General features: G+C 40.7%; 1 protein-coding gene across 1 annotated transcript; it reads right to left on the reverse strand.

The window, feature by feature from the left end:
• Nucleotides 1-218: 218 nt before the first annotated feature.
• Nucleotides 219-15,865, reverse strand: CZH5orf34 (chromosome Z C5orf34 homolog). The gene is made up of 12 exons (XM_055699073.1): nt 15,593-15,865; nt 15,204-15,293; nt 9,134-9,777; nt 8,442-8,537; nt 6,774-6,897; nt 5,828-5,919; nt 5,534-5,603; nt 4,515-4,685; nt 3,413-3,501; nt 2,535-2,627; nt 1,726-1,766; nt 219-887 (listed from the first exon to the last, which is right to left on the reverse strand). The coding sequence occupies exons 1-12, from the start codon at nt 15,785-15,787 to the stop codon at nt 694-696; spliced, it is 1,899 nt and encodes a 632-aa protein (XP_055555048.1). The 5' UTR covers nt 15,788-15,865; the 3' UTR covers nt 219-693.
• Between the last annotated feature and the right edge of the window lie 2,682 nt (nt 15,866-18,547).

Below are 18,547 nucleotides of genomic sequence, written 5' to 3' on the forward strand. Positions count from 1 at the left end.
AGGCGCCTGTCCGCCCTGCCGCCCGCTGCCGCGCTGGCGCAGGGGGCGGGCACCTCGGGTCTGAGGGGGAATTTGTCCAGAAATACTAAAAGCAGGGTTTGGGTATTCACAACAAGGTTAGATAAAGCTCGGACACAGAAACCGACGACATAAGGCTGGTATTTTATAGCTAAAGATACGGTGCACCTCCGATTGCCAGACCACACACGAGAAAGGGCTGAAGATACTTCTAAGTATTTATTTACCACAAAACAGTAGAGTAGAAAGTGTCTAGGAAACTTTTTATCCAATATTGGCCTACTTCATGTAAGCTTCTGAACAAAAGCACATTTTTACAGTTATAACTGCTTATCCTTACCCTAGTCACTTCAGCAATTAAGTTGCTTGCAAAATCTATAAAATTTAAACTATTAAAACAGACCACTCATATATTAAAAGCAGCACTGTTAGGCCAGCCCTGATGCGTTTATACAGCTGTGCTCTTCCTACCTCACCTGTTCTTTCTGGCTAGCTACAACACACAGCTGTGGTATGACAATGGCAACTGATAGGACTTTGCAGGTTTGCTGTGGTATACTGGCAACTTGGTGACTCTGCCTGCAGCTTTCATTCCTATTGCACCTCAAAGCCTCCTCAGAAGCAGTTGGCACAGCTCCTACAAAGATACGGAGCGCAAGTCTTCACTACGAGGCTTCACTTCCCAGCAGCTGCAAGCAGAGATTCAATATCCTGAATTACTTTAGAAGTTTTTTCCAAAGCCTCCAAGACACACCCTTCTCTTATTTCTTGTGGCTCACTCCCATTTTCTGTTTTTCTGATGGTAATACCAGATGGATTGGGTTTTGCAGCAGATGTCCTTCCCAGAACATTGCTATTATCCAATAAAACTAGTGTTATTTTGTTAAGAAAAAAATACCAAACTCTTCCTCCTAATCCAAAAATTACTTCCTCATACTTCTATTCATCATTCTGCATTACAAAGTCTCACATTTCATAACATGGTAATTACATAAAGCTAAAAAAGAAAGTGTGTATTATTTAAAATGTCTACAACATTAATAGGTAACTAAAAAAAGTTAATTTTTTTTATTTTTAAAATAAATTTTTAAAAAAGTAAAGTTAAACTAAGTCTTTAACTAAGATTTCAATTTATCCAAAAATTACTTTAAAAAGGGTTACAATGATGTCATGCTGCACAATTTAACAGCATGCACTTTTCATACCAATAAAATTGAACACTGGCTTAAAGACGGTTACAAAGTGGATTTAAGCACATGCAGCCCAGCACACTTTTTTGAGCTGGCTGAACACCAAGGAACAATACTGATGCAGCTGATAAACAGAAAGGTATTGTACTGCAACAACAGGCCCAAAGGCAACTGCATCATCCCTCTTTCAAGAACAGATCAGCAGATGAGTGTTAGCAAAACTAATGCAATACCCATTAAAGGGCTACCTTTTTTTCATTTTTATTTTAGTTTTGTACTCTGGTCCCTGTTTTTGTTTCTGGTGCTGTGATGCAGAGTTTGGACAAGATAAATGATAAAAACTATAAATAAGAAAACATAAAAGGGCTTTAAAAGGTGATTCTAAGAAGTGGGTACAACAGTAAAAGGAGGTGAGAACAGGACTGAAAGCCTCTGATGATCTAAAATACAGATTTAAATATACAGATGAACAATAGAACATAAAAGTGAAAAAGCTTCACAGCTTTCAAAAGGATACAGGTAAATCTCCGTATTTTTTCGAGCTCAGCATCAGCAGACCTGTCCAAGGAAATAAAGATTATGAATTAGTATCGTAAAAAGTTCTTAAATGTATTTTCTACTTCAGATTTTAGTTTTCCTGTTTCCAGCAATACTCAAAATTAGACAAGCAAAATGCAAATGAAAAAATGCTTTATTTTTTGCCTTTCATACTACTAGCCAATGGCTGCCATTTGCCAATCATTTTTGTTGCCAAAAATCTGGGCTCTGCTTTAGGAATAGTCTCTTTGCTTTATGCCTGTCTGTATGTATAAATACAGTTTTCATTTCATCAGCTACTGAATCTGCTATAATTTGAGTAACAAGTTAAAGTGCAATTGATTTCAGTTTACACATTTTAAAAAACCAGAATATATATATATGATGTTAGTAGCATGTATTGAAAAGGACAAATATGTTAGCAAGAGATACAAGTGTCATTTATTGTTCTGTTAAAAGATGCATTTCTTAGTCTAGTTTCTCTTTTTCACCTTGCAAGATACCATCTCCATAACATTAATCCTCCTTTGGCAATGTCACCATAATTCTTATTTTTCAGTAAGGCAGGCAGAAGCACAATGAAACATGCTTTAAATAGAACTCAACACTCAACTTACCAAATGTTTAAAACACTGAAAGAAAAATATGAAACTACACAAAATAAATGGGCTTACTATTTTCATTTTTGACCCTTAGGAAATGCAGTTGATAAAATTCACAGTTTATAGTCTTTTTGAGTTATATTTTCAACATTATTTGTAGTCAATTATTTAGGATAAAGATGAATACCAATTTTCTTCAGTTACAGAGTGTGCAGTATATTCAGGAATCCCATTCCTTTCATTCAGACTTCTGCACCATTCTATTGCTGTTCTGATGTACCTATGTCAACATGAAAAGTCACAAAAAGATAGTTATTTATGCGAGAAATGCACTCTAATTCAAGCAAAAACCTGAACATTAAAGCAATAGATCCATACAATGGATCTGAAAGAAAAAGCCATCATTAAAAATACAGTGTTTTTTATTTATATATATATAATACATATTTATATTCTTAGAATCTTAGAGAAGTTTCCTTGCCATTTTTGATTCCACTTTTTGTCTAGGATCTCCTTCATATTTAAATCTGTGCAGTTATAGAAAGTTATAACACAACTTTATGATTTGTAATGCACAGTGTACAAGTGTTTATTTTTGGTTTTGAATTATCTGCTTGCTAAAATACAGCACAGTAAGCTTCTGGTGATTCCCATAACGAGGCTGTAACTAGAGCAAGCGGATTAGAGAAAATAACCTGAGGCAGAGGTCAGTAACTGTAACAAAGCAAAAATTGGATGAAGTTCTATCCAGTTCTATGTATCAGCTCTACATAGGACAAAGATTATTTTTTTTCTTTATCCACCAATATAAGTGCCAAGTTGCAGCTCTAGTTATTTTTCTAAAAAGACATTACTGTAACAATTATAATGGAATGACAGCATGCAGTGGTACTGAGTCATACAGGTCCTGAATCTCTGCCAGATGTACGATGAAGCTTTTACCATTATGTGTTTGGTTACCCCCACAACACCACTGCCCCCAGCAGTAAATACCATTTCTTCATCTAAAAGGATTTGTACATAGTTCTTTCATGTTTTACTTTAAATTGTTTAAATTGATTATACCTTTCATAGATTCCAGGATGACTTATTTGTATTAGCTGCTGTACCCCTGCAGGAGTAGTTAACTTACACCAGCCTACATCTTCATTTACCTTAGAAGAAAAAAAAAGTATTCATTTTCTGCTGCAGTCTGAAGAAAAGAAATGCAAGTATAACATACCAATTTAAGAATTAATTATCTACGAATATGCCACTTTGAACACTTAAAGTCTGTGTTTTGCTAAGGACAGAATTTGATATAGTCTGCTATGACAAATGCAGGGGGAAAAAATAAGAACACCTGGCATGGCCCCAACACTTGTTTTGTACTATTAAAGAACAAATTATTTCTAAAAGTGGATAGAAATATTTCCAAACCTGTAGAATTCTCAGTTCTTCCTCCTTCTATAATAACAGAATATACAGACTTTAGCTAGCTCACATCAGGAAGTTACACTGTATCTTTTGACACTCTAACTATCATATCTATATTGCTTGTAATAGAGATGTTCTCAGACTCTTAACATCTTTTTTGTGTCTCGTCACCTTAGGGTAATGAGCAAAGACACAGAAGCCAAAAGTCTCAGCAGTCCACAACCTTGAATCCCACACTCACATAATTTTCTCTGTAGTGCCATTTTGCAAAAATCAACATTATCTTTTTAGTCCTGTATTAAGTAGATTTACAAATGCATACAGAATACCATATACACAAGCTTACTTTTCTCAGTGATTTTTTGCTATGCATCTACTCAATTATAGGTAATTTGCAATAAGAAAGACTCCCTTTGATCAATGTGAGTGACTTCTTGAAAGGATAAAGTTTTATTTGCCTCTTTAGGCATCAGTTATGCATTAAAATATTTTTCTCTTCATTTCTGGTTAGAATGTTTGCAGTAAATTACTGGTGATGCTTGTGGATAGTTCCTACTTTCATTTAGGCTACTGTAGTAGCTCAAGAGTAAGCAACAGCAGCCAACTGTTTAGAGTTGGTAATCTTTCAGACAAGATTTCAGTTTCTATTTTACAGGCATCAAAACTTTTGTTTCATTTCCTTGTTAGTTTCTTAGTAACACTTCTTCATGAGGACTTTTAAGAATAGTAATTCCTCAAAGTCATGAGTTACCTGGATCCTACTACAGGAAGAGCTGAAATCCCAGACCATATTCAAGGTCACCCCATCCCAAAAAGCAGCATGGACTTTATGATCCGAGTACACCACAAGTATTCCTATGCTGGGAATAACCTTTTCATACAGCAAAACCGGCAACATTTCTCTTCCATCTGTCTCAGGTACCTAGAATCAAACAAATACATTAAAAACCTGAGGAAAAGTCACTTACCAGGTTTTGGCTGGGATACAGTTAATCCTCTTACCAGTAGCTGGTACAGTGCTGTGTTTTGGCATTAGTGTGATAATAATATTGGTAACATACAGATGTTTTTAGTTATTGCTAAATAATATTTATACCAAGTCAAGCCTTCTCAGTTTCTCAGGCCCTGCCAGCAAGAAGGGGCACAAGAAAGTGGGAGGGGACACAGCCGGGACAGCTGACCTGAACTAGCCAAGGGGATATACCATACCATAGGACATCATGCTTGGTATATAAACTGAGGGGTTGCCCAGGGCCTGCAGCTTGCGGCCTGGGGACTGGCTGGGCACTGGTCAGCAGGTGGTGAGCAACTGTATAGTGTGGGTTTTTTTGGCTTTTTTTTTTTCTTTCAGATTTTATTCCTTTCTCTCCATTACTACTGTTATTACTATTATTTTATTTCATTTCAATTATTAAATTGTTCTTCTCTCTCCTCACAAGTTTTACCTTTTCCCCCAATTCTCTTTCCCATCCTGTTGGGGGGGTGGGGAGCAAGCAAGCAGCTGCATGGTACTTAGTTAAACCATGACATCTCTACAACTGTTTGTATCCCAAATTTTCAATTCACTTGTTTTCCCAGACCACAGCCAGCTCTCTATCATGCAGTTGCCTTCACAAATACACCTTTACACTGCATGCTTTTGGTTCCCAAATGTCTACCTTCTGGTCTTTGAGGATACATGCACCATTCTTCCCTCTAGAGATTAGGTCCTATTCCCTATAGCCTGTATAATCGTAACACTGAAAGATTTATAAATCTTCAGCTACATACCATTTTCCAGCAGCAGAGATAATAATTATGAGTTAATGATAGTTTAGTCTTGTAGCAGTATTGAAGTATTCTGAGGAGAAAAAAAAGCAAACAAAATACTAAGTATTTCACACTCACTATGTCTTCTAAACAGTTGCAATCTTTGTTCTGTAAGTTTATACACATCCTCAGTGCTAATACAAATTCCTTTGATTTTTACACTTAATGTCATCATAAGTATTATGTGTAATTTTAACTACTGTCCTTTCATAGTCAGAGGAATTAATGTAACAAAAGAAAAAACAGTAAAGTTACTTGATTGCTTGAGTAATAATAGAGGATATAGAGTACAGATTTCCAGGTACATCAGGAGGTAGGCTGTTTATTGAATACATCTTTTCTTCTTTCTGCAGTAAAGAGCAGAGAGATGAGTGAGTTAGTTACTGTAGCATGAAAACAGTATTAAGAGCTTGCAAGACACTAGATTTCTGACCTCCCAGAAAGCAACTATAATCACATCTAAATTTGTCCCACAACACAGACAAGTATCTCCTTGAAAAGTCAAAAAATGCAGTTGTATTCTTTAAGCCTACTTGTGTGAGAAGAAACAGCTTCCATGCGCTTTGTATGGACCAAAAAGTTCTCTTATCAGAGAGCAGACTGTTCATTGCTGAGTAACTACATTTGACCACAAGTTTAAGGCTAGGTTTGAAGGGTACAAAGCTGACCCTTAATTCTGCTATAAAAATACAAAGCACTGCATAAGCACTTGACAGGACCTCTACTCAGAGGAAACTTAATAGACAGAGAGAGGCAAAACCATTTCTCCAGCACTGAACAGCTGGTCTGCGGCAAAGTCTCCATATAGTGACAAAGTAAATACTTCCAAGTACATAAAGATTAAACTCTAATCAATATATTAGTTAAAATAATTAAACTTAGGTTAATTAAAAATAATTAAACTTATCTTCAAGTTAGTGAGAAATGTTATTGTAGAATCTTACTGCAGTACAGTTGAGCTTGAGAAATAAATGTTACAATGAGTAAAATTTCTCTTATTGTATCTACAATTTACAGAAATCTATTCTGAGACAGCAGGAATAATCTCATTTTTTGTATGATTTGATTGCTGGATTCAGTCATTACAGTAATTACCAATGTAGGGACTTCACTGTAGACTGCACAGCCAAATTGTCTTAAAGCTAAGAAAACTGCTAACTTGACAGAATACAGAACATATTTTAAAATAATAGTTTTATACCTTTTTTGTTCCTTTCTGGATTGCATAATGTGTGAAATAGTTTCCCAAAAATGCTCCTTCTGACCTGAAAACTGAGTCATCACCAGGGTAAATTTCTGTGATGTTTTTCCTACCATGGATAAATCTAAGAGAAATAACAAGATTTTTAACAAGTATTAAAAATGCTGTGTCACTAAGATGTGTAGCAGGTTAGTACACTTGAAGGAAGCACTAAGCGGAAACACATCTTCAACAGAACTCACATAAAAAACTTTTTACTGCTTCACAAACAGCAGAGTGTACAATATCTTTTAACAGAGAGGATTAGGATTAGTATTACCAGGCTCTTTGCATGTGTGCATGAGGAGCTGTAGAGGAATGAAGCTGGGTTTATTACCATTGCTAATATAGAACTGTGGGCTGGCTGATGTAGATAAGGTGCAGCTGTGGCTGGTTCTGTTAAGGGGTTGGGCAGCCAAGGAAGAGACAAGGAAGAAGCAGAGAGAAGAGAGAACACACGCCCTGGGGGAGGACAGACAAGGAGAATGCAGCAGAGGGACTGGCATGAAGACTATGCTGGTATGTCATGGTAAAAGTCCTTGTTGCAGCCGGCTAGTTTGGAGAGTGCTGCAACAAGGAGCGGGAGTTAAACAAGCTAAGAAAAGCTTTTTTGTGTTAGGTAAACATCTCACAAGAACTGCTCTTTCCACTGACCACAAAATATAATCACTCTAAAAAGAAAAATCCAATCTGCTTAGTGGATGAGCTGTACCCAGTGTATACAGAGAACTGACAGACTGAACAATTCCTGAACAGCCTGAAGGTTTTGTCTCTACTGCAGTTGTGTGTATTTCACCAAGATCAATATCTTTTACTTGTGATCATATGGTATCTTGGAACCTAAAACGCATTTAATGACACAATTCTGTAATTCTGTGGTTACATGCCTGGACTTTGGAAATGAGACTAACAGACTAAGTATGGCTGCTCACCATACTCTCAAAGAAATGAGGTATAGTACTGAAATAGCTGCTAAACATTTTGTTCACATGAGAGGAAAATTTAGGAATTACACTGAGAAAAGTTAACAACACGGCAGAAAGAGTAAAGCTTTAAAAAGAGATTATGCTTTTATGAAAGACTTTTAGATGCTGATAGCAACTGTAGCATTTTCAAAGTCTGTATAACAGAATTGAAAGGGCAATTTTTTTAAAAAGTGGTTTTTTTTAAATCATATGGACAAGGTGATTTGCCAGGAAACCCCACAGTTTAGCTGCCTGCAACATGTGAATTATGTAGGTCACCAAGACAAACATTTCTAAAGCATGAAATCTTCATCATCAAAAGGATCAATGTAATTTGCAAAGAAACAAAAGCACCATAACTGTCAGTGAAGTCTGCAGGAGTTCCAGCTGTCCAGTAACCATTTAAGAAATCAGATAATCAGATCACTTCTTTAAAAGCCTTAAACGTGATTTCAGATTGTTTCAGACATATCCACTTTCAGACCTGAAATATACTGCACTAGAAAATCAGAAGTCCAGTGAACAAACTGCAGTCTAACTCTTACCTGATGATTGTGTACAATTTCTCAAGAGTGAGAAAGGGACAAAGTAAGACAATTCATCCTAAAGCTTAATTCCTATACAAACAGTCTTCTGAAGATGAAACGCATGATCTCCTACTTACCTGTACAAAACACCCTGGCACCATACAATTTGAATTAGCTGAGGGCATGAATAATCTTCAGTACCTTCATTCCGAAAGAAATCACAGAAAGTCCACCTGTAAAATACAATAAAAGCTTCAGTAAGTCCAAAGGTTGTGGGGGCTGGGGGTTGAGTGCTGGTAATCATTTCTGGACCAAGAACAGATGTGTGCACACCTATCCAAAGGAAAAGAGGCCACATATTTTTAGAGTCCTCTGATCCCCGAGTTACTCCCATTAGTTACCAAATTAGTTTTCTCAAACCTGCAAAGGTTTCTTTGATTATTTTTAGTGGTGCTGACCAAGAACGTATGCCACTGGCCCAATTCAGAAGTATTACCTTGTCAAAAATGACAAAAAGCCAAACCAACCCAAAACCTATGTTCTTTTTCCAGTATTCTTTTTTTCATTTACATATTTATACAGCATGTCAGAAAATAACATTTATTTTTCTCTGGACTAATTACTATATATGCACTGCAGTAGGATCAAGAATGTTGGTTTGACAAATTTCGTGTTTCACAAAGTTCTTAAAAAAAAATTGATAGTGTTTTTTGGTTGGTTTTTTTTTTTTATAGCTAGAATTCAGTTATTTTGCTAAAGGCTGAATTTCCAAACTGCAGACTTGTAAAACATATGTTAACAACTACAAAGTAAATAGTGTATATATTACCTGTGTAGGTGTGGGGCTTTGCAGCTAAGTGGCAAAGCAGTAGGCAAACAAGCAACTGTTCCAAGTGTTTCAGGGTCTATTAAAACATCACCTTCTACAGATGTATGGTTGTTTTTCTCACATGTCTTCACTACATTCTTAAGAGTATTTAAGTTATAGCACAGGAGCGCCAATGACAAAGGGTACTTCCATTCTTCCGGGTACGAGGAAACAGACCAATGCTGTGTAACCCATGTGTATTCAGAAGAGCAATTTGTGTTGGACAAAGGGACTCCATCTCTGTCTTTTTGATCCTTTGGTTTGGTTGGTTCTCTGTATTTACCTTCAGAACCACCATGTTCATTCTTATTCTCTATCTGTGTTTGTTGCGATGACATTTCTGCAACAGGATTTTTCCTTGATTTTCCATACTGATCTCCAGTTCGATAGTTGCTGTTCTTCTGAAAGGAGTGTAAGGATGCTGCAGATGACTGGCTGACTTTGCATAAGAACTCCACTGTAAATTCTTGCTGCAGTTCTGGCAGGTAAAGGTGAGCATAACCATCTACTGACGAGATCTTCACACTGCCATTGTCTACACATGTTGACAGATTGGCTGTAGCAGGGTCAGGCCATCTGACTTCTAAGATATCACTGAAAAGAATCTAATAAAAGAAAAAGGATTGGAATGTGCAGCAAGATAAAAATGACCTGCTTCCCAGAAATTACAATGAAGGTTTTACATTTAAATTAATTCAGCCCTTCTCCAAGGTGATGTACACAAGAAACTTTACTCTGTATTTATCTGCATACAGGAATTCAAGAGGAAACAAAATATCTAACCTTCATATCTGCTTCCTCCTGTTCTAACAGACTTCCATCTAGCAATAATGCTTTAATTTAATATGCATTCATAAACTAGACAGCCAATTACCCAGGCACAACTCCCCACAGACAGTAGATATTTCTGTTTCCAACTGCTTCTTAAAAAACACTTAAGAGAAAGCCTAAATCATCTTGATCAGATCAGTTATCAGTAGACTTCATGGAAAGCCCACATTAAATTTGTGTACATTAAACCCCCATGTGCTCTGAAGCCTTCCCTTTATTTATAAAAATAAAATAAGCCTGTAAAATGATATGTAAACATATATTTATGTGTTCTTATTGTCACCAAAATCAAGAATAAGAAAACTCCTTAACACCCATGTAGCGTTAAGATACAGGTGTTCTTTACTGCAGTGCTGGATGCACGGGGGATTGCTCCACCTAATGTGCATGGCTTCCTTCTCTCAGGTACCTCGTTTTATGCCATACGTGTATACGTGTTCAACCACCTTCCCGGAAAAGACACAAATATTCATGAGATTACCCAAAGCTAATTATAATATTCACACTTCCCCTCACTTGTCCAGAGCAGGGGTCTTCACTGGTCTTGAGGGTCTGCAAATCTGCCCACTCCTCTATTCAGCTGGCCAGAGTTCTCCTTTGCAGTCCTCATGTATAGTCTTAAACCAGGTCATTTTGGCCTCTTTCTTGGACTGGAATTGCGGGCTTTGGGCCAGTTTTCCTTCATCCTCCAGGGCTACTTCTTTGTTAGAACCCGAATTTATTGCTTACAAGTATAACACTAACTGTTCAAACCTAGGATGCACGACTACTTCTACATTCTTAAAATTAAACCTTAACCCTTCCATGACATTACCACAATGGAAATTTATTGAAAATTTTTTGCATCTAGGTGGGTAATCTTACTTAATCCTGCAGCACCACAGATTAAGTTACACAGCTATTGCTAGGATATGGATAAAACATTATTTCTGAAGAAGAATTTAACATATAATAAAGATTTTAGACTTTTCAATACAACATTTGGAAAGTCTCAAAAGAATACCCTCATCTCACTGCTGTGATATTCAAGTACAGATTGCTGCTTCAATTAGCACTTTCGTTCAAAACAAACAAAAATCTTTTTCATGGCGTAGGCCCTTGTGTTACTACTACTTCAAAAATGAAGCACATGATTCTCAACCAGTTACTCCAAACAAGCACTGCATCTACCTCAAACCCCAGATTAAAGTTTTTCCCACAGACAAGATATAGTTTAAAAAATACACTAATCACCTTCTGAAATTAGAAACATTCTGTTAAGATAGAATGCCTTTCTAGCAAGATGCAAAAGTTCTCCCCTATAATGAGGTATTGTCATTATACTTGATCTCCACACAGAAGATATTCTTAGTCTGCTTCCAGTTGAAGGCTCCAATTAAAGCACTAGATTCCAAATAAACAGAGAAATGCAAATGCTCCCAAATAAGATGTTAAAAACCTTAGCAAACAAATATCCACACTCCTCATAATTTTGTTTTCTCTCAATTTAATCAGCTTTGTCTCATTTGACTGAGCTTAATCAGATATGTTTCAGCCCTGATCATACTTTGGCCCAGCACTGGAAAAGCCTGGAGTCCAATAAAAATGAAACGTGGCAGAACTAGTGTATTAGTAACGTGGGAAAGTCTGCTGAAGGTATATAGGGCACTAAAGATGAAAATTTACCATATAAAATTGCAAAGGGTACCTAAAAAAAATAAAGTGAATAGACAATAAGGCTGCAGAGAAATTTAATGGGATATAAACTGGGAAAAGCAATCTTAACTTGACATATAAAAGGATGGGCTTGGAGCTGACCACCAGCCAGGAATAAGATCTTGGTGTTATGTTGACAAACCCATGCAAATATACTCTATGCTCAGCAGCAGTTTAAATAGCGTATCAAATGTTTGAAAATTCTAGGAAAGGAACAAGAACAAACAGGAGATACAACTATAGCACTGAATATATTCATGGTTAACCTGCGTTTTGAATGCTATTTGCACTTTTGAGCAGGCCACACCACTAACAAGATCCCCCTTGTCAACCTGTTTAGAGACATCATCCACATCTGTATGATGATCTGTTGTTAGTCTGACCAAAGCAGACCCTAAGCAAACTGTAGTGCCAGGTTATTTTGAATTCAATCATAGGCAAAGTAATACAGCACTGTAGAAGCATTTTGGTACCCAGTGGGCCCAGTAAAAGTATTGTCACTGCTAGTAACAGACTGCATACCACTTGGCTACCCTTGATTCCAGTTCATACTGAAGTTCTAGCATGTCTGGCACAGCAGCACTCAACAGCAGTGTGACTTCATTCAGGCCACAATAGTCCACTGCTGGTCTCCACTCCCCATTAGGCTTTCACACTGGCCATATGGGCTATTAAAGGGTGAACGGGTCCTGCTGACCGCTCCATGGCTCTCCAGCTGGCAAATCAGCTTATGGATGGGAATCAGGGAGTCTCGGCTGGTGCGGTACTGCCACCGGTGCACCTTTGTAGCAGCCATCGGCACCTGCTGTTCTTCGACCTTCAGTAACCCCACCACAGACGGGTCTTGTGAAAGGCCGGGCGAAGCGGATGCTGCTTACATTCCTCCCCTTCCAAGGCAGCTATACCAAAAGCCCACCAATACCCTTTCGGCTCCTTGAAATACCCTCTGCTAAACCAGTCTATGCCAGGGATACGCAGAGCCTCTGGGCCAGTCACAAGGGGATGTTCTTGCCACTCGTTCCCAGTCAGGCTTATTTCAGCCTCCAACACAGCTGAGCTGTTGAGATCTCCCTGTCACTCCAGAAACACCGATGGGTTCTGCCCCTTCAAAGTTTGATGGCATTAGAGTTCACTGTGCACCAGTATCTACTGGAGCTTTACATTCCTGTGGGTCTGATGTGCCAGGCCATCGGATCCACACGGTCCAGTAAGCCCAGTTATCCCTGACGTCCACCTGGCTGGAGGCAGGGTCCCTCTCATCCTGGTTGTAGGATTCTCCACTAGGACAGCAAGTGGTGTAAAGCAGATGTAGTGTGGAGCAGTTCTGCTCACTTATGCCACCCAATGCCTAGGAGCAACTACAACACTTGAGTACACAGACCAAGTTAGTTTTACAACCAGCAAGTCCATCATATCATAAACCAGTACTACATAGTACAACACATGAAACGTTAGCCCAGGTCCCAAGGAAAACAAACAGCACAACAGGGAACACATACTGTAAGTAAATTAAACAATGCAACCCTGAGACCATGGGCAGCAACTTCAAGAGCAAAAGAATCAGCACCGTGGCCAATGATTATCGATGCAACAAAATGAATACCAAAACCAATTTCATTCTAACATGCTCTAGTTGGACCTGTTGCTATCTCAACCCTTCATTGCCTGTTCGGGCACCAAAAAGGACTGTCGGGGTTTAACCCCAGCTGGCAACCAAGCATCACTCAGCCACTCGCTCACTCAGCCCTCACCCAGAGGGGTGGGGAGGAGAATCAGAGGGGAATGTAACACTTGAGGGTTGAGATAAGAACAGTTCAATAATTGAGATAAAATATGAGAGCAATAATAATAATAATAGTTATAATGAAAAGGAAGGAGAGGGGGAGAGGAATGAAATCCAAAGGGAAGGGAGGAAAGAAAACAAGGAATGCACAATAGCGCTGATCACCACCTGCTGACTGATGCCCAGCCAGTCCCCAAGCAACGATCAGCTGGCCCTGGCCAACCCCCCCCCAGGTTATATACCCAGCATGACGTCCCATGGTATGGAACACCCCTTTGGCCACTTGGGGTCAGCTGACATGGCTGTGCCCCCTTCCCATTTCTTGTGCCCCTCCAGCCCTCTCACTGGCAGGGCCTGAGGAACTGAGAAGTCCTTGGCTTAGTATAAACTGAGAAGTCCTTGGCTTAGTATAAACCACCACCCAGCAACCACCAAAGACACCAGTTTGCTATCAACATTGTTCGCACACCAAAGCCAAAAACCAGCACTGCACCAGCTACTAAGAAGAAAATTAACTCTATCCCAGTGAAAACCAGGACACCGTGTCTTACGCTAACCATACAAGGCCCCAGGCTAGCCTGTTAGGCTCAATACTGACTTGTAATAAGAACATGGTGAGTGAAATGGAGCTGGATAAATGCTGAAGCGTGGGAAATCGTAAAAAGGCCTTGAAAATACAGGCACTGTATTTTATATAATATATAAGAGGCCGCAGACCAATGAACAGATAGCAAATTACTGAGGAAGTCCAATCTCAAGAGCCAGAAGACTGCTTTTGCTTTAAGAAAAGCAGCAGCTGAGAAACCAAGATGGGGCAGGGTAGGGGTAAGCGAAGCCAAAAGAAAAAGTCAAGCAACAGGGTAAGGCACTTTGCTGTGGCCTGGGAAAGTTATCCCTGAACATCCTGAAGCAGGTAGTCACAGTGCAAGCTCTAAGTTAGAAACTGTCTAGAAACCCAGCCATCTTCCAGAAGAGCAAGATCCTGGTGTGGGGAGGGTGGAAGGCTACCCACTAGTGTCAATGACAGAGCATTGTACCGTGCTGTCGTACCTTGCAGTGAATGTACTGTATGACTGTTAAGGACTGACTGCTGTTAAGTAGGCAGTCATACTGACTGACAGTTTTCAGCAACTAAACATTAGCATGAAGTGTGTTACTAATAAAGTGTTAAGTCTAAAAGTTTTCAAACTCCCCTGATTTATCAGTTGTCTTTAGACTCCCACAACAGTATGCACACACTCATGAGGTGTAAAGCTCCTAGGAATAGTAAATGGGGTCTCTGGATGGACCTTCAGTCTGACCTGGAGCAGTCACTCCCAGTGTGACACTGCCTCAGCCCTCCAGCAGGCCCCTGCAACAGGCTCACATGGGTACTTCAAGCGGGGAAACAATGGGATTCTGAACCCCACAGCCTCTCAGAAAACACCGTCCTACTTCACCAAGTCTTCCCTGAAAGGTTTCAGGTGCAGAAAAGTGTCAGTATGTAAAACAGCTTATTCTAACATACGTAGAAAATCCTGGGTTTTAGTCTTATTAGGAGTAAACAAACCCTTTAGTGTTTGGCTATGAAGGATATGCATAAAAAGCTGCATTAGCCAAGCTGTACCTCTGCCCATCTGCCAGGCCTGCACCCAGGCACATGCACGTATGGTCAAGCAAAGCCGCTCTGCCAGACCACTGGCGAAGTTTGTTTTACAAGAGCATTACATGTGTAAATCTCACCTTTTTTCTTTCTGGAGGTATAACACGGGAAGGTAAGTACGGGCGAGGAGAAAACTTGTTCCGGAAATCTAGAGCTCGCAGAAGTCGTTCCTATTGAAGTGGGAAGAACAAAATCAAACTTTAGAACGTGAAGCTGATTTCATCCTCTTCTATAATGGACTGAGGGTGAGAACCCCTCCTCCCCGGTTTGACAGAGGAGCAGCCACCCCGGTCCCGGTGGCCCTGACAGGCCGGCGGCGGGTGCGGCACAGCCGCAGCGGTGCCCGGTTGCCCCCCGGGCGGAAGCCCAGGCGCTCCGCTCACGCTCCGCTTCACAGAACCCGCAGAGGCACACACGGGACTCCCTCCCCTCCCCAAACGGCCTGTGACAGCGCCCGCCCGCCACGTACCCTGTGGGCACTGACGACGAAGGCGACCCGCTGGCGGGTGGTCTCCGCCGGCTGGAGGGGGTGGGCAGCGGCGGGGAGCGCCGCTTCGTAGAGGTACTCGCCGCCGCAAGGAGACAGCAGCAAGCGGGACCCCCCCGCGTAGTGCACCTCCATCGAGTCGTCCCCGTACAGCACCATCAGGCTTTCCGGCTCCATGTCCCGCGGGGCCGGCCGGCACGGCGCGGAACCGGCCGTCGGCAGCGGCGCAAGGCGGGAAGCCTGGCGGGCGAGGCGCCTGGGGGGCGGGGCCCGCGCTCTCTGCCCCACCCTTCCCGGCAGCGCCTGCGGCCGCAGGGGACGGACCGCAGGTGGGGCGGGGCTGAGGGAGCCTTGCTGGGACGGGCAGGTGGGCGTGCGCGGCCTGGCTTTGTACTTTAGCTTTTGGGGGTTTTTTGTAGTTTTTATCCCCTGGAAGCAGCGAGGTCTTGCCCTGCCGCTCCAGAAAAGAAAACAAGCCGTACCAAGACCTAGACTGTAGAAAAAACCCCGCTGAGTGTAACCGTTCCCTCAGGAGTGCCGCGGTCCGGAGCCGGACGGGGCTGCCCGCAGCCTCTCCCCCCACGGCCGCGGCCGTGCCCCGGGGTCCGTCTCTCGCCGCCTCCCCACAGGGGCATCGCTGGAACGAGGGGGCTGAGGGGACGGAACGAGGGAGAAGCTCTGCAGCGCGTCCTCGGGACGGATGGCGGATAGTTCTGTGACTGCCGCTTTACATTCGTGCGTCTGTAGGGTCTGTAGGGCAGGAGGTCTAACGGATACGGCGTACTGAGGCCTGGTCGCAGAAGCCCCAGCTGAGCAGCCTGAAAGGCTGGTTTCTGAAAGGCCAATTTAAAAATTATGCCCGGTTGCCTTTTTGGAAGATACGTACAGTCTCCCTCACTGTCTACCCAATATGGTCAGTTTAATCAAAGCTGTTTAAAGTGGATGACAGTTTACAGTTAACTGTCAATTTATTACCAATTCCTGCTTAAAGCAGTTACATGTAATGCAAGATCCTTTGCTATGCAGGCCACCCCATGGTCTTATCCAGCCGCAACAATCACTCCTTTACCTATGGATGTAGGGGTTTCTCAGGTCAGCATGCCATCGGGGGGAGATGCATTCAGTACAGCTCCCCGCTCCCTACAGCTGCTTCCTCAGCAAGGCAGAAAGCAGGCCAGCATCCAGCCAAGCCCATGCATCAATCTGGGTCTACTTGCAATACCCTTTTTAATATTATTCTGCATAATACCTGCCTGAAGCAAGTTTGAATGTGTATGTTTGGCCTATGAATCTTGCACTGTTGTTGTTTGGGTTTTTTTGGTGGTGTTTTTTTTTTTTCTGTTAACCTCACTGCTACAGTTGGAACCCTTGGCGTAGGAACTATGTAAGTAGGTCACGTAGGCTGAACTCGAGGTGGCAAATCAGCAATTCACAAACAGTGCAGGATCTTCCCAGGCTTTTGGCTGGAATGTCATTTTCTGTCCCAGTATCAACTGCTAGGATCCACAGGCATAAACTTGATCATTAGCACATAATTCATTCAGAGAAAGTTGCGAACTTGAGCTATAAATGAATTTCTGTGCAGCAGGAAGGGAAGACTGAACATGGCAAGGAAGTACTGTCCCACAGAGAAGTTAAAATTTCTATTACAAACCAGATTGGCACTTAATGCCATAATGGATTATTCTATTTAAAAAAATAATAATCGCAGCTATGTGCAGTTTGTGATACTGGAACATAGCTAAACCAGTCTTGCTTCTTTCTGTAGAGCTATAATTACACTTTGAACCCAGCACTCAAAACCACTTTTTTTTTTTTTTAAAGGCAAACTACTGAGAAAATGTTTTCATTTCTTAATATGTAGCTCTCATTCAAAAACAAAGCATATGCAAAGCAGTACCTCTTGCAGCCCAGTTTGAAACTGCTTTTTAAGCTATGTATAATTAACTATGTATAATAATATATAAAATAGCTATATAAAATAGCTATAAAATATAGCTATTATTAGCTATGTATAATGTATAATAAACAATTTTGTTAAATCACAAGCGATTTGTAATGAGTGACTATTACTGTGCATACTTTTTCTGATGTGGTCTGTTTCTGAAGCTTGGTCATGCACTTGAATTTGAATCCAGATTATGTTTCTTTTTGGAATCAGTGCTAAATAAGTTTAAGAAGTCAGCTTCACTTCTCCCCCAAAGTTTGCTCTCCATGCTTCCGTGCCTTCGCTAGCTTACCATCATGCCACAAAGAAAATAAATCTTTTTAAAGGGTTGTTTATCTTCAAGGTACTGTTCAGAAACTTGGAGATGAGAAACACTTTCACACAGTGCACTTGGAATTTCTAAATGCTGAAATTCAGGTGAAACCATCTTTCAACCTCTCAAGACCCCTCTCTATCATACATAGAACTATCAGCAGCCAGAAGCGGGCAGAGAAGCAGCAAATGGCAATTATGACAGTGCGAAATGTGCTTTCTTCTGCTCTCTTGCAGAAGGTCTCATTACACCATCACTAATTTGTATTAGATTCCTGGAAGATTTAAGACAAGTAGGAAAGATTAAGTATTTAAGGCAAAGATTATCCTGTCTCCCTTACTCAGTAGGCCAGAATTAAAACTAATTTTTCCTTATTGCAGTACATGCTTAAAGCTCTTACAAACCTTCGTATGTACCAAGACCATGAACTTCTCCACTACCCTAAACAAAAAAGTCTTACTTCATGATTTTTCAGTATTTCTGGTGGAGGACAAAGCTTATTTTGCAAACCTGCATCTGAATTGCTTCATATAAACAATTCCCAGTTCCCAGCATTTTCCTATGGAATGACTTGGCATTTTTTATCTACATGTAAGACATACTGTCTCCACAAGCTGACAGAGTACACATCTAGAGCCTGACAGCTACTTTACAGAAAAAAGACACACTACAAAAG

This window comes from Falco cherrug, chromosome Z (assembly GCF_023634085.1).
Source record: "Falco cherrug isolate bFalChe1 chromosome Z, bFalChe1.pri, whole genome shotgun sequence".
Classification (NCBI taxonomy): Eukaryota; Metazoa; Chordata; class Aves; order Falconiformes; family Falconidae; genus Falco; species Falco cherrug.

What these genes read in the sequence shown, in the direction of transcription:
- CZH5orf34 (XM_055699073.1), bottom strand. Translation starts at nt 15,787, where the DNA reads ATGGAGCCGGAAAGCCTGATGGTGCTGTACGGGGACGACTCGATGGAG. An exon ending in TCGTCGTCAGTGCCCACAGG is followed by an intron (nt 15,294 to 15,592) that starts GTACGTGGCGGG and finishes CCACTTCAATAG; the next exon opens with GAACGACTTCTGCGAGCTCT. An exon ending in TGCCAGGGTGTTTTGTACAG is followed by an intron (nt 6,898 to 8,441) that starts GTAAGTAGGAGA and finishes TATTTCTCTTAG; the next exon opens with ATTTATCCATGGTAGGAAAA.